At 43.4% G+C, this 15,480-nt stretch overlaps 1 protein-coding gene across 1 annotated transcript in view; it reads right to left on the reverse strand.

Moving 5' to 3' along the window:
- Positions 1 to 15,480, reverse strand: part of Cabin1 (calcineurin binding protein 1) — a 147,402-nt gene that overhangs the window by 109,562 nt on the left and 22,360 nt on the right. The window contains exons 7-12 of the mRNA XM_013014489.1: positions 11,102 to 11,231; positions 8,942 to 9,091; positions 7,505 to 7,791; positions 5,898 to 6,066; positions 3,640 to 3,776; positions 2,902 to 3,119 (exon numbers count right to left, since the gene is read on the reverse strand). Of these exons, the coding sequence (XP_012869943.1) occupies positions 2,902 to 3,119; positions 3,640 to 3,776; positions 5,898 to 6,066; positions 7,505 to 7,791; positions 8,942 to 9,091; positions 11,102 to 11,231 (1,091 nt within the window). The remainder of the gene's footprint in view (positions 1 to 2,901; positions 3,120 to 3,639; positions 3,777 to 5,897; positions 6,067 to 7,504; positions 7,792 to 8,941; positions 9,092 to 11,101; positions 11,232 to 15,480) is intronic.

Consider the following 15,480-nt stretch of genomic DNA (forward strand, 5'->3'; position numbering starts at 1 on the left):
AAAAAAAGGTGCATGGATCTTTATAGGGATAGGATTGGGGAAAAGAAGATCTGTATTTAGAGTCTGTGGAAGAGACTATGTGTAAGGCCAGATATTGTATCTACACTACAATATTCAAGCCTTCAAAACACCCAGGGCTAGACACGAGTGGCTCACATCTAAAATCCTAGCTACTCAGAGATCTAAGAATCATAGTTTGAAGCCAGCCCAGGCAGGAAAGTCCATGAGACTCTTATCTCCAATTGACCACCAAAAAGCCAGAAGTGGAGCTGTGGCTCAAGTGGTAGCATGCTAGTCTTGGGCAATAAAAAAGGGGGAGGGGGCTAGGAATGTGGCTTAGTAGTAGACTGCTTGCCTAACATGCATGAAGCCCTGGATTGGATTCTTCAGTACTACATAAACAGAAAAAGCTGACCAAAAAAAAAAAAAAAAAAAAAAAAAAAACAGAAAAAGCTGAAAGTAGTGCTGTGGCTCAAGTGGCAGAGGGTTATCCTTGAGCAAAAGAAGCTCAGAGACAGTGCCCAGGCCCTAAGTTCAAGCCCCAGGACCATCTCTCTCTCTCTCTCTCTGTGTCTCTCTCTGTCTTTCTGTCTCTCACACACACATATACACACAACCTAGGGGATATTTTTATTCCCAGGGGTATATTACCCCAGGGCACTTCAGGAGACTGAGGCTTAGTGATAAGGAGGAACCTGCCAGCAGGCACAGTTGGAAATGGGAAATGATCAATCTAAGTTGTCAATAGAGGCCAAAGCCTTGGCTCTTGCTGATCCATACCATCCCTGGTGGGGGCAAGGCTCAGTGGGCAAAAGCCTAGAAGCAGACCCTGAAGTAGGGTCTTCCCAGTGAGGGAACACTCACTGTCTCACATCACCACCATGCCCAACTATTGGTTAAGCTGGGGTATCATAAACTTTCTGTCTTGGATGATCTGTTAATTCTAACCTAACTCTCAGCCAGAAGACAACCTAGGTGGACCTGGATAGTTCCTCATGCTCCTATCAACACCGACATTTCACCTCCAATAGTAGAAAAGGTCCAAAGCATACTATATTCCTTTGAGCTTTGGGAGGCACCAAGAGAAGGACCCTGGGATGCAAAATACATGCTTAGACTGCTGCAGGCAGTCACTCCCACTGAACTCAGTACTTGGTCCTCTATACTACTATTTTCCTATCTGGTAAAAAAAAAAAATCAGGCTGGATGCAAATAGCTCACTCCTATAATCCTAATTACTAAGGAGGTTGAGATCTGAGGATTACAGTTGTTAGACAGCCTGGGCAGGAATATCCATGACTCTTATCCCAACTAAACAGAAAAGGCTATAAGTGGAGCTGTAGCTTGACTCAAGTGGTAGAGTGTTAGCCCTGAGCAAAAAAATTTAGGGACAGCAGCCAGGCCCTGAATTTAAGCCCTGGGACTGGGACCCCATAAACACTACACACACAAAAATCAGGGTCAGACATGGTAGTTCATGCTTGTACTCACAAAGTGGATATCAGGAAAAACAATGGTTCCAAGTGCAGGGGGAGGAGGGGCCCGCAGGACCACTACACAATAAACTGAGGATAATGATGCTTTGTCTGTCATCCCAAATACTCAGGAGGCATAAATAAAAGGAACACTGTCCAGGGTAGCTCAAATAAGAACATGGGACCCTACTCAAAAAATAACTAAAGCAAGCCGGGCGCCAGTGGCTCACGCCTGTAATCCTAGCTACTTAGGAGGCTGAGATCTGAGGATCACAGTTCAAAGCCAGCCCGGGCAGGAAAGTACATGAGACTCTTATCTCTAATAAACCACTAGAAAACCTGAAGTGGTGCTGTGGCTCAAGTGGTAGAACACTCGCCTTGAGCTAAAGAACGCAAGGACAGAGTTCAAGCCCCATGACCGACAAATAAATAAATAAAATAACTAAAGCAAAAGGGTTGAGGGCATAAATCAAGTAATAAAGTACCTGCCTAGCAAGTATGAGGCCCTGAGTTGAAATACTAGTATCATAAAAAAAATAGGGGGGTGGGGCTGGGAAGGTGGCTCAGTGGTAGAGTGCTTGCCTTGCATGCATGAGGCCCTGGGTTCCATTCCTCAGCAACACAAAGCAAAAAGAAAAAAGCCGGAAGTGGTGCTGGGGTTCAAGTGGTAGAGCTGAAGAGCTGAGGGACAGCGCCCAGGCCCAGAGTTCAGGCCCCATGACCGGACCCAAAAAAAAGAAAAATAGGGGATAAGTCGAATGCTTCCTTTTCCCTAGACTCTCCTAGATAGCGTCCTCCCACTCCAGAGTAAAAAACAATTCTAGCTGGACACTGGTGCCTTATAACTATAATCCTAGCTATTAAAAGAGCTGAGATCTAAAGATCATAGTTCAAAGCCAGCCCAGGCAGACAAACCTTTCAAGAGATTTATCTCTGATTATCTAGCAAAAACTGAAAGTGGATGTGTGGCTCAAATGGTACAGCACTGTCCCTGACTGAAAACGTCAAGTAAGAATGTGAGGTCCTTAGTTCAAGCCCTAGTATCAGCACACACACCAAAAAGACACCACTACAACTCCTCCCCACAACTAACATTCCCTTCACCCAGTTCATCCTGTCACTTCTGACCCAGAACCCCTATTTCACCACTGGTAATAGCCATTTACAATCACTCACCTGACAGCAGCCTCCTGACAGCCCCTACCTTGACTCTTACCCCTGAGAATATCCTCCACTTAGCCACCAGGCATCTTTCTGGGCACAAACTAGATCTTGTGACTTCCTGCTTCAAATCCCACAGCGGTCTAGGTTGCAGACCCACAAAGAGATGCATTGAGTAGGCTGAACACATCAGCCCTACGTTCATGGACTGTTCCCACTACTGTCCCCTGGTCATACTCTGACACTCATCCGCAAGAGGCCAAACCTTGATGTGCTTGTTGCTGCAGTCTCTCAGCAGTGGGTTGGGCAGACTGGTGCTGTGTCTCCTCCAGCTGTGATAGACATTGAGCACAACCTCCGCCAGACCAGGTGGCCACCTTAGCAGGAACTTGTGGCCCATGCCCTTCAAGTAGCGCATCATCAGCTCCAGGATGCCACCATTGGTCAGGTTCTCCAGTAAGAACTCATGCACATCCTGCTTCTCTGCCCGGGGAAGAAGAACAACCTGATCTGAAGGGATCTTTCATGCCCAGTCTCTCAATCCCTTTGAAAGAAGATAACCTGTGTCCTCCCTCCACCATTCAATCCAGGTAAGCACAGTACTACATTGTGGTGCTGAGGTTAGGCTGCCTGGGCTCAAAGTCTAGCTCCAGCTCTCATCACCAATGAGCAAGCCTCTTCAAATTGCCATGTCTAAGGAATCAAAAGTGTTGGCCTCTGAGTGCTGCTGAGTGCACTGAATGAGATCATGCACACAAAATACAAGGCACTATGTCTGGCACACAATACACATTCAACTTACAAAAGCCAAGTCTCTGAATTTACCCTTAAGCATTCAGCCTCAGGCAGCAAAGCAAGTAAGAGCTGGGACATTTAAGCAGGCTGCCTAGAGGATCACAGGCATCTTCTGGACCAAAAGTTTAAAACAACAACAACAAAAGAAAAAAAAAAAAAGCCCAGGAGGAAATGTCTAGCAGTCACTAACCACACTGCTGATTCCTACCAGATTCCATGAATGTGGCTGAGTCAAATGACAGTCGATGAGGTCCTAAGCTTGCAAAGGTTTCCAGCTTGGTTTCTGACTGGACTTCATAGTTATTAAAGGGATCATCTTCCTCCTCAGGGTCCAGCTTTCTTAACCTGCATGGAATAAGCCAAAGTCACAAAAATCTACATTATCCACTCGGATATAATTGCTTCTGGTAGAGAAACTAAATTTGAATTTCTGAAGTAGACTAAAATAGCCGGGTGGCAGAGCCTAGAGCCTGTGCCTCTATGATGTTCTACCTCTCTTCTCTTTGTGAGGCAACATCTGATCTGTATCTTCACTTGCTCATTTATTCCATCAAAGGATGATTGCTGAGCAATGGCCATATACCAGGCATGTGTCTAGATGCTGGAACACAGCTGCAAATGTGAGAGATTCCACCTGTAGGAAGTTTAACTTCTATGGGAGAGGGAGACAATAAGCAGATCCAGCTGGGCGCCAGTGGCTCACACCTATAATCCTAGTTACTCAGGAGGATGAGATCTGAAGATCATGGTTCAAAGCCAGCCCAGACAGGAAAGGCTGTGAGACTCTTATCTCCAATAAACCACTCAGAAAACTGGAAGTGGTGCTGTGGCTCAAGTGGTAGAGCACTAGCCTTGACCTGAAGAGTTGAGGGAAAGCTCCCAGGCCCAGAGCTCAAGCCCCATGACCAACCAAAAAAAAAAAAAGAGCAGATCCACAAACACCAACAACTCAAGCAAGACTAATCAATGCAGAATTCTTACTTGAAACAGAGTTACAAGAGCCTTGCCTTATAGCAGAATCAGAAAGAATGCTGTTCTGGCTGAATGCAAAGGAGGCGGTCTGGCCTTGCAAAGAGTAGGACAAAAGCAGGTAAAAAAGGCACAGGCCAAAGGAGCACCTATAGGCCTTCAGAGGAGACTAATGAGCAGAGACAAAATGGCTGGCTAGGTGAGAGTGGGAAAATACACCAAGCCCATCTGAGCTTGATCCCTCCATAGCTGCTCATAAAGCTTTTGGCCTGGCTTAGACTAGGGAAAGCTCTCCTAGAAGGTACCATTCTACAGATGCCTCTCAAAGACTGTTTTGGCTAACCTGTGACTTTCCTTACACTAGGCTTCTGCAGCATGAAAACTCAGGGAACTTATGTCTTCATTCACTTATTTCACAAACACACATAGGGAAACTTCATCAGTCAAAACGCCACAAGATGCCTGATGTACTGAAGTGAACACTGAAACTTCACAGAGAATCAAGAACTGAAATAAAGATGATAAGGTAAGAAGCATTCCATATAAGGAAGGTTAGAGAGGAAAATCCCAAAATAGAATAGCAAAGTTAAGGGAAAGGCTAAGGGTCATCAACCACAGCATAATCCTACAGCTCTTCCAAGGGGAAACTCCCTCTACCAGTAGAGGAAAAACTCATCAGAAGGCATTGCATCAATAAAAGTGACTGGCACCTTTTCTTCTCCTAGGCTTCTCTAAGAAACATTAAGAATTAGTGAAATCAGCCTGGCTCTGATAGATCACACTTGTAATCCTAGCTACATAGGAGGCTGAGATAACAGGAACTCAGTTCGAAGGCAGCCCTGGCAGGAAAGCCCATAAGACTCTTACCTCCAATTAAACTCCAAAAAAGCTGGAAGTAGAGCTGTGGTTCAAGTGGTAGAATTCTAACCTTGAGCAAAAAAGATCAGGGACAATGCCTAGGCCCTGAGTTTAAGCCCCAAGACTCATGCACGCGCGCGCGCACACACACGCACGCACACACACACACACACACACACGCACACACACACACACACACACAAAATTAGTGAAATCAAGGAATGTTCCTTCGCAGAACATAAGGGAATCCTGATGAGTCTAGAGGAAATCAAGCAGCCATACATTCTCTGGAAGAAGGAAAACTGCTTTTTATGGGGTTACCATGGACGTAAGTCACTGCAATCCTAGTCACTCCAGCAACAAGTGAGTGTCTATAGGTGCAGCCTCTTCTGAGGCTCCAAGAAACAAGTACCAGGTTCCTAAGTGATGAGCCAGTCACAGCTTCTGCCTTCAAGAAGCTCAGAGTCAACAGGAGGTAAGAAACATCACTGATCTCAATCTAATGAGAGATGTGGTTTGCATATTTGTACAGATGTTAGGTGCCCAGAGGAGAGGATATGAGAAAACAGAAATATTATTGGAGAAGAAGGCTTGTAGGCTGTGCACTTGCTTGTGACTCAGAAGGAATGTGCACAGTACCTGGATGGCAAGAACTTCAACAGAAGCTCCTGGAAGTCCACTTTCTCTTCTTTTTTACACTTGGTGTTTCGGACCCGAGCAGACCTCCTCTTTGCTGTCTCTCCACTCTCTTCTGCAATCTTCTTCCGCTTTACCCCTTTCTTGGACTTATCTCCCCCAGACATATCACCTTTATAAAGAGTGCAAATTAAATTCAGATAATGTGGAAATGGGAGAATGCTTCAGTTTCCCTTTACCAGAACATAAATTTTTAACATTCAAAAATCTTCTCCAACAGCAAAGAGCCCTAAATAAAATTAATTTAAAACCCCTAATTTGCCAGGTGCCAGTGGCACATGCCTATAATCCTAACTACCTCAGGGGGCTGAGATCTGAGAATCACAGTTCAAAGCCAGCCCAAGCAGGAAAGTCTATGAGACTATGATCTCCAATTAATTGCCAAAAAGTAGGAAGTGGAGCTATAGCTCAAGTGGTAGACTGCTAGCCTTGAGCAAAATCAACTCAAGGACAGTGCCCAGGCCTTGAGTTCAAGCCCCATGACTAGCACGCACATACACGTGCACACACACACACACACACACGCACACACACCTCTCACCTCTTAAGTCTCACACTCTGCTCAAATGGTAAGATCTATAGTGTTCAGCACCCCCATACCCCAGTACTAGTCCACTGTAAGCCTCTAGGACCTCAAATGATATGGCTGGGATGTGTGGCAAGTTGCATTGACCCCATACAGAATCCTATGAACACCTGATAATATGAAAACAGCAAGAAAATTGGAAACCACTTAAACAGCAGAGGAATGCCACATGTGATTAGGGAAAAAAGGTAGAAGCAGTATGCCTGAAATTTTTTTGGTGCTGTTTTCTGGGGCTTCAATTCAGGGCTTGGGTGCTGTCCCTGAACTTCTTTTGCTCAAAGCTAGTGCTCTACCACTTGAGCCATAGCTCCACTTCCAGTGTTTTTGGTAGTTTAATGAAGATATAAAGTCTCACAGACTTTCCCATCTGGGCTGTCTTTGAACCATAACCCTGAGATATCAGCCTCCTGAGTTGTATGAGCCACCAGCACCCAGAGAGAGAAATCAGGCATGAGAGTAGGAGCTTTTGCCAAACTATTTTTTTACAACTCCAGTGGTAATAAAAATCAATAAATCAGTACAAAAATAGACTACCATACATGCTGGTCAGTTGACTTTTCTAAGGTCAATGAAGTTGGGAATGTGCATGGCCAGTGAAAGCAATACCAGCAGCAGAGACCTGCCAATGCTCACATCACAAGGGTTGAAAGGGACCTTTATGTTATGACTTAGCAATGGTTCCCCCACTCCTCCCCGCCCCGCAGACACACTGTCAATGAGCATGGAGCTGCATCCCAGAGCCCCACGTCCTCTCTGTAGAATGAGTGACAGGTACTGAATTGCTGACCCTGGGAACAGGCTCATCAATTTCCTACAAGGATAAGGGCTTCACTTTCACTTGAACCATAGGAGTTAGTATGACTCATCTCCCTGTAGAGGTTAAGGTACCCCAACATTCTCATCCTGCTGGGCTCAGCAAATGAGATAGATCTCTATGAAAGATGCCTCCAAGAGGCCTGCTCACCTATAGGAGTGCTTGTTTCCAGTAGGCCAGGGCTGTGCAGTGGGAAGCTAGCTGTGGCCACAGAGGCATAGGAGAGGACAGGCTCAGCCACAGCTACAGCTGTATTGGTGCTGACAGGGCTTGGCTGGATCACGCTGATGGGCATCATCACCATGGAGGATGCCAACAGCTGGCTGGGGTCCTGGTAGTCAGAGAGATCAATCCTCTTGCCAAGGCTGGGCCGTGGAGGCTCACAAGTGGTGAGGTGATTATACATAGCCAACAAGCTCTCTCCAAGGCACTTCCACCTGAAAAGAAAGGGCCAACATATTGGACTGGTATCATTTCACAGAGGCCAATATAACACATCTGAAGGTATAGTAGCATGAGCTAGAGCAAGAAGAGGGCCCTGTGACCACTTGTCCCTCACCCCAGCAGAAGACATAAATGTTCTACTTGATTATCATGATACCCCTACAAGGGAAGGATGTTGCTTTCTCAATTTTTAGGGAATAGCATGTAATATCCTCAGAATCAACCAATAGCAGGAATAACAGAAAAGGACCCAGGAGAAATGCTCTCAACCACTGTGTGGCAATGCCTCCATATAAAGTTTCTATGTGGGAAGGAGGAGGAAACTGAACATCAATGCCAATGCACGCTGAATTTAAAGATTCTAGATTCAAAGTCAGATTTTTTTTAAATAGAAATTGAATGTGAGGGCTGGGAAGGTAGCTCAGTGGTAGAGCGCTTGCCTTGCATGCATGAGGCCCTGGGTTCGATTCCTCAGCACCACTTACGCAGGGAAAAAAAAAACAGCCGGAAGTGGCGCTGTGGCTCAAGTAGTAGAGCGCTAGCCTTGAGCTGAAGAGCTGAGGGACAGCGCCCAGGCCCAGAGTTCAGGCCCACGACTGGACCCAAAAAAAAAAGAAAAGAAAAGAAATTGAATGTGAAAGGTAACTAAGGGGCTAAATTGCCCCCAACTCCAGTGGGCTATCAATACCATCTTGTTCTTCCAGGACAGGAAGGGGCTAAGGCCCACTGGACAAGGTCCTTAATGTCCCTGAAGAGAGAGCACAGACTTGACAGCCAGGGAAATGAACACTAAGACTGATTTGCAGGTTTCTCCCTACCAAGTGGCTAGTAAATGTTAACCTCCTTTTCCTCTCTGGGTAGGGCAGATTGAGAGACCTTCTAGGAACATGACAGGTGGTAGGGGTCAACAAAGCCATTAACCAAGAGTGACTTGGACTGGATATGCCTAAGAGAGAGCTGAGCTACTACTTGGTAGTCAACAAGTAAGTATATGCTTGTAGACTTTGAGCCACCAGGCATTTAACCCTGACCCAAACTACCAGCCAGGGTTAGACCTGGGATTTCTCCCTCCTGAGTATGGTAATGTCCCACATCAGGGCCCACCAGCCAACCCAGCATTCCCATAGACACAGGACTACCTACGTGAGGAAGGGGATGGGCTGCACCAGTTTCAGATCTGGTTCCTTCTCCCTCACTAGCAGTGCTTGCCTCTTCTTCCGCAGTCCCAGGGCCTCATCTACAATGGCCTGTGTCTCAGCTGCACTGACTATCACATCATGAATTGACATGTCACTAGAAGCAAGTAGGACAGGAGAAATTACAACATTAGAAGCTAAAGCCAAGGCTGAAATTTTACACATATGTATGCATTAAATAATACCCTTTAATCGGTGTTGATTCTTCCCACATAAATAACCACTTAAGTCCAGCCTCAAATAGATGGCAATTAGTACGTAAGACCCACATACACAGGAAATGACTAACACCTTTTGTGCTTCCATAAATCACAGCTGGCACAGAAAGTTTCCAGATGTATTAACAATATCATCTTTCTGTCTAAAAGGCCTCAGAAAATAAAGTGATTATTATTACTTACACTTTTTTAAAATTTAACTACCCCAGAAGCCCACTCCAACAAAAAGCCACTAGACAAACCTAAGTCCATCAACGTTAATGATATCCCCAAATTACAGAAAGGCTGGAAGCACTGAGGTCTCATATTCCCTCGTACAGTCGCGCTCTGCTTAAGGTGACCTAACACCACCTGCCCTCCGTGCCCAACTGTCCTGATGTCTCACAGCAGGACTACACTACAGCCACGTGGGGCCTTCTCTAATGTGTTTGTTAACTATCTCCCAGGAAAGTTCTTCAGAACTGATATGTATAAAAGCATGAGCACATAGGAGATAGACACTGAGAAAAATACCCACTAAATCTTGACAGGTCAATTCCAGGGGCCAAAGAATACCAGAAGGCAAGATGATTTCACTCAAAAGGAAAGTTGGAAGAAAGCAGCTAGAAAATAATAGGTGCCAGGCACTGGTATCTCACGCCTATAATCCTAGCTACTCAAGAGGCTGAGATCTGAGGAGCCTGGTTTAAAGGCAGCCCAGGCAGGAAAGTCCATGAGACTCTTATTTCCAATGAACCACCAAAAAAAGCTAGAAGTAGAGTGCTGCTCAAGTGGTAAAGTGCTAGCCTTGAGCACAAAAGCTCATGGACAGAGCTGAGGCTCTGAGTTCAAGCCCCCAGGACCTGTGAACAGAAAAAAAAAAAAAAGGTGAAGGCACTACCTGGGAGCTGGAATGTGAAATGGGAGCAATAGCAAGACAAGATGAGCGGTGGAGAGATGACAGGACTGGTTGGGTGCACAGTGGGAGCTGGGTTGAGGAGACAAACCAGAGCATAACAGGGCCAGGCCTGGAATGTTCCAGGGACCTAGCAGCTCTGATAAAAGGAGACCAGGTGCCTACTGGGTAATGGTGGCTCATACTTGTAATCCTAGCTACTCAGGAGACTGAGAACTGAGGACTTTGACTCAAAGCCAGCCCGCACAGTGAAGTCTGTGGCACTCTTATCTCAAATTAACTACCAAAAAGGCCAGATGTGAAGTTATGGTTGAAGTGGTAGAGTCCTAGCCTTGAGCACAAAATCTCAGGGACAGCACCCTTCCAGAGACAAAGCTGCTCCTCTAAGATCTTCTTCTTGAGAACCACACCCTTGCTGTACCAGCAATCCTTCTCCAATGCTTTGCAGGTGACATATAGGCATGCTGAGGGAAAGAAACAGTTTAGAACTTGAGGCTATACTTGTGGTTCAAGCCCCAGGACTGGCACCAAAACAAAAAAAGAACGCGGAAGAAAAAGTAGTTGGTGAGGAGGAGGTAGAACCAGTTCTTGGGTAACACAGATCAGAGTTTTGTTCTGGTGGCAAGGCGAAACAAACATGCCTTTATGGCATGTTTGGAACACTAATTTGGACAGTACTAAAGACAAAACCTTAGAAAAATGGAGGTACAGTGGATAGCAGGTTGTAACACGCATCCAGAGGAAAACAAGCAAACACTAAGAGCTAACAGAATAGTGGGAAAGAAGGGTAGTAACTGGCTTAACTTTGAGAAAGCATCACCAAGAGATCAAGCACACTTAAGGTAAGATTGAACAAAGTCGAAGGTGAGGCTCTGGAGCTCAAGGGTTCCACCTTCAGGGAAGTCAGGACCTAAGGGAGAATGAAGTGTGCTCCTGACATGTACCAGCACATGGTGATTGGTACAGGCACCACATGGGATGAGACAGAACTTACCATTTGAGGAACATTCGGAGTGAGTCCTTCCGGAGACAAGGCTGCTCCTCAAATATCTTTTCTTTAAGAACCAGACCTTTGCTGTACCGGCAATCCTTCTCCAATGCTTTGCAGATGAAGTACAGGCATGCTGACAGAGAAACAAACAGTTTAGGACTTAGGATCACACTTGGAAGCTCTGCCTTTATCAGTTAACATCGGGAGATAGGGAGACTGGGGGAGAGAGACAAAGGGAGGGAGGAAAGAAATGAGGGGGAGAGAAGGAAGGGAGGGGGAGAGAAAGACAGAGAGAACAAAAAGAAAAAAATATGTATTAGCTAATGATGGAAGCACACACTATAATCCCACCACTCAGGAAGATTAAGACTATGATGCCTGTACTACATATTTAGACCTGTGCAAATGGAGAAATTAACAAATGAATGAATTAATATATATTAAAGGTATTTCTGGGGAGGGGCCAAACAAGCTCAAGGTCCTGAGTTCACATAACCTGTATGGCTAAAAAAAAAAATCTGCTATTTCAGGTGGAAATGAAAAACACATTGGACAATGGACAAAAGGCCATTCTTTTAGAAAATAGAAAAGCATTTGACTAAAATGTCTTCATGTTTTCATGTTTTGTGACAAGTAGAACATGCAAGCCATAAAACTAATATTTAGCTGTGATTTCTAAGTGAAGTGCTGAAGGTATGGCATGGTTGCTCCTGACCACCTTGTCAAGGCATATGTCAGGTTCTCCCCTGACATTTCAACCAACCATGAACTGAAAATATTTGGGGGAAGGGGTAACAAGAAAAAAATGTGTTTATTCTAAACTTGTGCAAACTTTTTTCCCAAAACTATGTAATATAATGACGATTCACAACATTTTCATTGTAACGAGAGATGATTTTAAAGTAAATGAAAGGTCATATATAAGTTACATGCAAATATTAAGCCATTTTATATGAAGTATTTGAGCGTCTACAGATTTTGGTATTCTTGGGGGTCCTTTACAAATACAAAGCAACAACTGTATGGTAAAATATAGTAGGAAAGAAATGAATTAAAGTAGGAATTGTGGCTTCTTCATCTATATTGCAAAACTGAGAAAGATTATTCTGTAAAAAAATAAAGATGCCTCCCCAAACATTGAAGCACCCAAATATGTTAAGCAAATATTCTCAAACTTACAGAATAAAATAGATCCCAACATGATAATACTAGGAGACTTTAACACCCCACTCTCACCAAAGGACATGTCTACCAACCAGAGGATTGGCAAAGAAGCTACCGAATTAAGTGAGGCCAAAGTTCAAGCAGAACTAACTGACATCTACCAAGTATTTCACCCTAAAATAACACAGTACACATTCTTCTCAGCAGCTCATGGAACTCTCTCCAAAATAAACCATATCATAGTTCATGCAAGGAACTTAAGTAAATACAAGGGGATTGACATAATTCCCTGTATCCTATCCAACCACAGTGGAATCAAGCTAGTTCTCAATAACAAAGCATACCACAGAAATTACTCAAATACATGGAAATTGAACAGCACACTTCTAAACAACACCTGGGTAACAAAAGAAATTAGAGAACAAATTAAAAAGTTCCTACAATTCAATGAAAATAAAGACACATCAAAAAGAAACTTGTGGGACACAGCAAAAGCAGTCCTGAGGGGCAAATTTATTGCCCTCATTGCCCACATCAAGAAAATGGAGACAGACCAAGTAAATAATCTCATGTTGCAATTAAAACAGCTAGAAAAACATGAAAAAATGGAACCTAAAGTTACTAGACGGAGCCAGATAATCAAATTAAGAACAGAAATTAATGAGATAGAGAATAGGAAAATTATAGATAAAATTAATAAAACAAAAAGCTGGTTCTTTGAAAAAATAAATAAAATTGATAGGCCTTTGGCAAGATTAATTAAGAAGAGAGGAAACCCAAATTAACAAGATCAGGAATGCCATGGGAAAAATCACAACAAATACCCAAGATATCCAAACAATTATAAAGAACTATTTTCAAAAGTTATACTCTCTAAAGAAAGAAAACCTAGCAGAAAAGGATGCATTTTTAGAGAAATACAAGTTGCCCAAACTGAGCAAAGAAGAAGTAAATCAATTAAATAAGCCAGTATCTTACCAGGAAGCAATCAGAAGTCTTCCAACAAGGAAAAACCCAGGACCAGATGGATTCACAAGAGAATTCTATAAGACCTTTAAAGAAGAACTAATACATATACTCCTCAAGCTCTTCAAAGAAGCAGAGAAGGAGGGAGCTATTCCAAACTCATTCTCCGATGCCAATATCATACTCATTCCCAAACCAGACCAAGACACAATCAAAAAAGAGAACTACAGACCAATCTCCTTAATGAACACAGATGCAAAAATCCTTAACAAAATTCTAGCTAACAGAATCCAGAAACACATAAAAAAAATAATATACTATGATCAGGTAGGCTTCATCCCAGAGACACAGGGATGGTTTAACATACGTAAATCAATAAATGTAATCCAACACATCAACAGAGCCAAGGTCAAGAATCACATGATTATATCCACAGATGCAGAAAAGGCTTTTGATAAAATACAACATTCATTCATGTTAAAAGCTCTGGAGAAAATAGGAATAGAAGGAACATTCCTTAAAACAATAAAACCATATACAACAGACCAATAGCCAATATTATACTTAATGGGGAAAAACAACAATCAATTCTCCTAAAATCAGGAACAAGGCAAGGATGCCCACTGTCTCCACTCCTCTTCAATATAGTCCTGGAACCCTTAGCCAGGGCAATAAGGCAAGAAAAAGACATTAAAGGGATCCACATAGGGAAAGAAGAATTTAAACTATCCCTTTTTGCAGGTGACATGATACTGTACCTTCATGATCCCAAAAACTCCATTCCCAAACTCTTAGAAATTATAAATCACTTCGGCAGAGTAGCAGGATACCAAATCAACCCACAAAAATCAGTCGCCTTCCTGCACACTGACAATGTACAAGCAGAGAGGGAAATAAAGGAGGCTATCTCATTCACCATAACCCCCCCCAAAAAAATAAAATATTTAGGAATTAACCTAGCCAAAGATGTAGAAGAACTATTTAACGAAAAGTATTAAAAAAACTTAAAGAAAGAAATTACAGAAGGGGGCTGGGAAGGTGGCTCAGTGGTAGAGCCCTTGCCTTGCACACATGAGGCCCTGGGTTCGATTCCTCAGTACCACATAAGCAAAAAGAAAAAAGCCAGAAGTGGCGCTGTAGCTTAAGTGGTAGAGTGCTAGCCTTGAGCTGAAGAGCTAAGGGACAGCGCCCAGGCCCAGAGTTCAGGCCCCACAACCGGACCCCCCCCCAAAAAAAAAGAAAGAAAAAAGAAATTATAGAAGACACTAGGAAATGGAAAGACCTTCCATGCTCTTGGATAGGCAGACTTAATATAGTGAAAATGGCAATACTGCCAAAATTAATATACAAATTCAATGTAATTCCTATTAAAATCCCAATGACATACATTTCTGAAATACAGAAAACAGTCCAAAAATTCATATGGAACAACAAAAGACCTAGAAGAGCAAAAACAATTCTAGGCAAAAAAGACAACATTGGAGGGATCTAGATGCCGGACTTCAAACTCTACTATAGAGCCATAATAACAAAGACAGCATGGTACTAGCACAAAAACAGACTCAAAGACCAATGGAATAGAATAGAAGATCCAGAAATAAAACCACATGCCTACAGTCAGCTGATATTTGACAAAGGAGCCAAAGACATACAGTGGAAGAAACACAGCCTCTTCAACTACTGGTGCTGGGAAAACTGGGAGTCCACATGCAGAAAACTAAAAGTGGACCCCAGCCTATCACCATGCACCAACATCAACTCAAAATGGATTAAAGACCTTGACATCAAACCTGAATCTCTGAAACTACTGCAGAACAGAGTAGGAGAGACACTTGAACTTATGGGCACAGGCAGGAACTTTCTGAAGAGTCCCAGGGTCACAACAAATTGGAGAGAGACTTAACAAATGGGACTACCTTAAAATAAAGTTTCTGCACAGCTAAACCTATAACAACCAAGCTAGAAAGACAACCAACTAACTGGGAAAAATATTTACTAGCAGCAATATATCAAACAAGGGGTTAATATCCAGTATATACAGGGAACTCAAGAAACTAATCCCTCCCAAACCTAACAAACCAATTACTAAATGGGCAAGGGAACTAAAGAGAGACTTCTCAGAAGAAAAGATAAAAATGGCAAAGAAACACATGAGGAAATGTTCACCATCCCTGGTTGTGAAGGAAATGCAAATAAAGACAACCCTGAGATACCTACCACCTTACCCCAGTCAGAATGTCCCACATCCTAAA

This window comes from Dipodomys ordii, unplaced genomic scaffold (genome assembly GCF_000151885.1).
Source record: "Dipodomys ordii isolate 6190 unplaced genomic scaffold, Dord_2.0 Scaffold23, whole genome shotgun sequence".
Lineage (NCBI taxonomy): Eukaryota > Metazoa > Chordata > Mammalia > Rodentia > Heteromyidae > Dipodomys > Dipodomys ordii.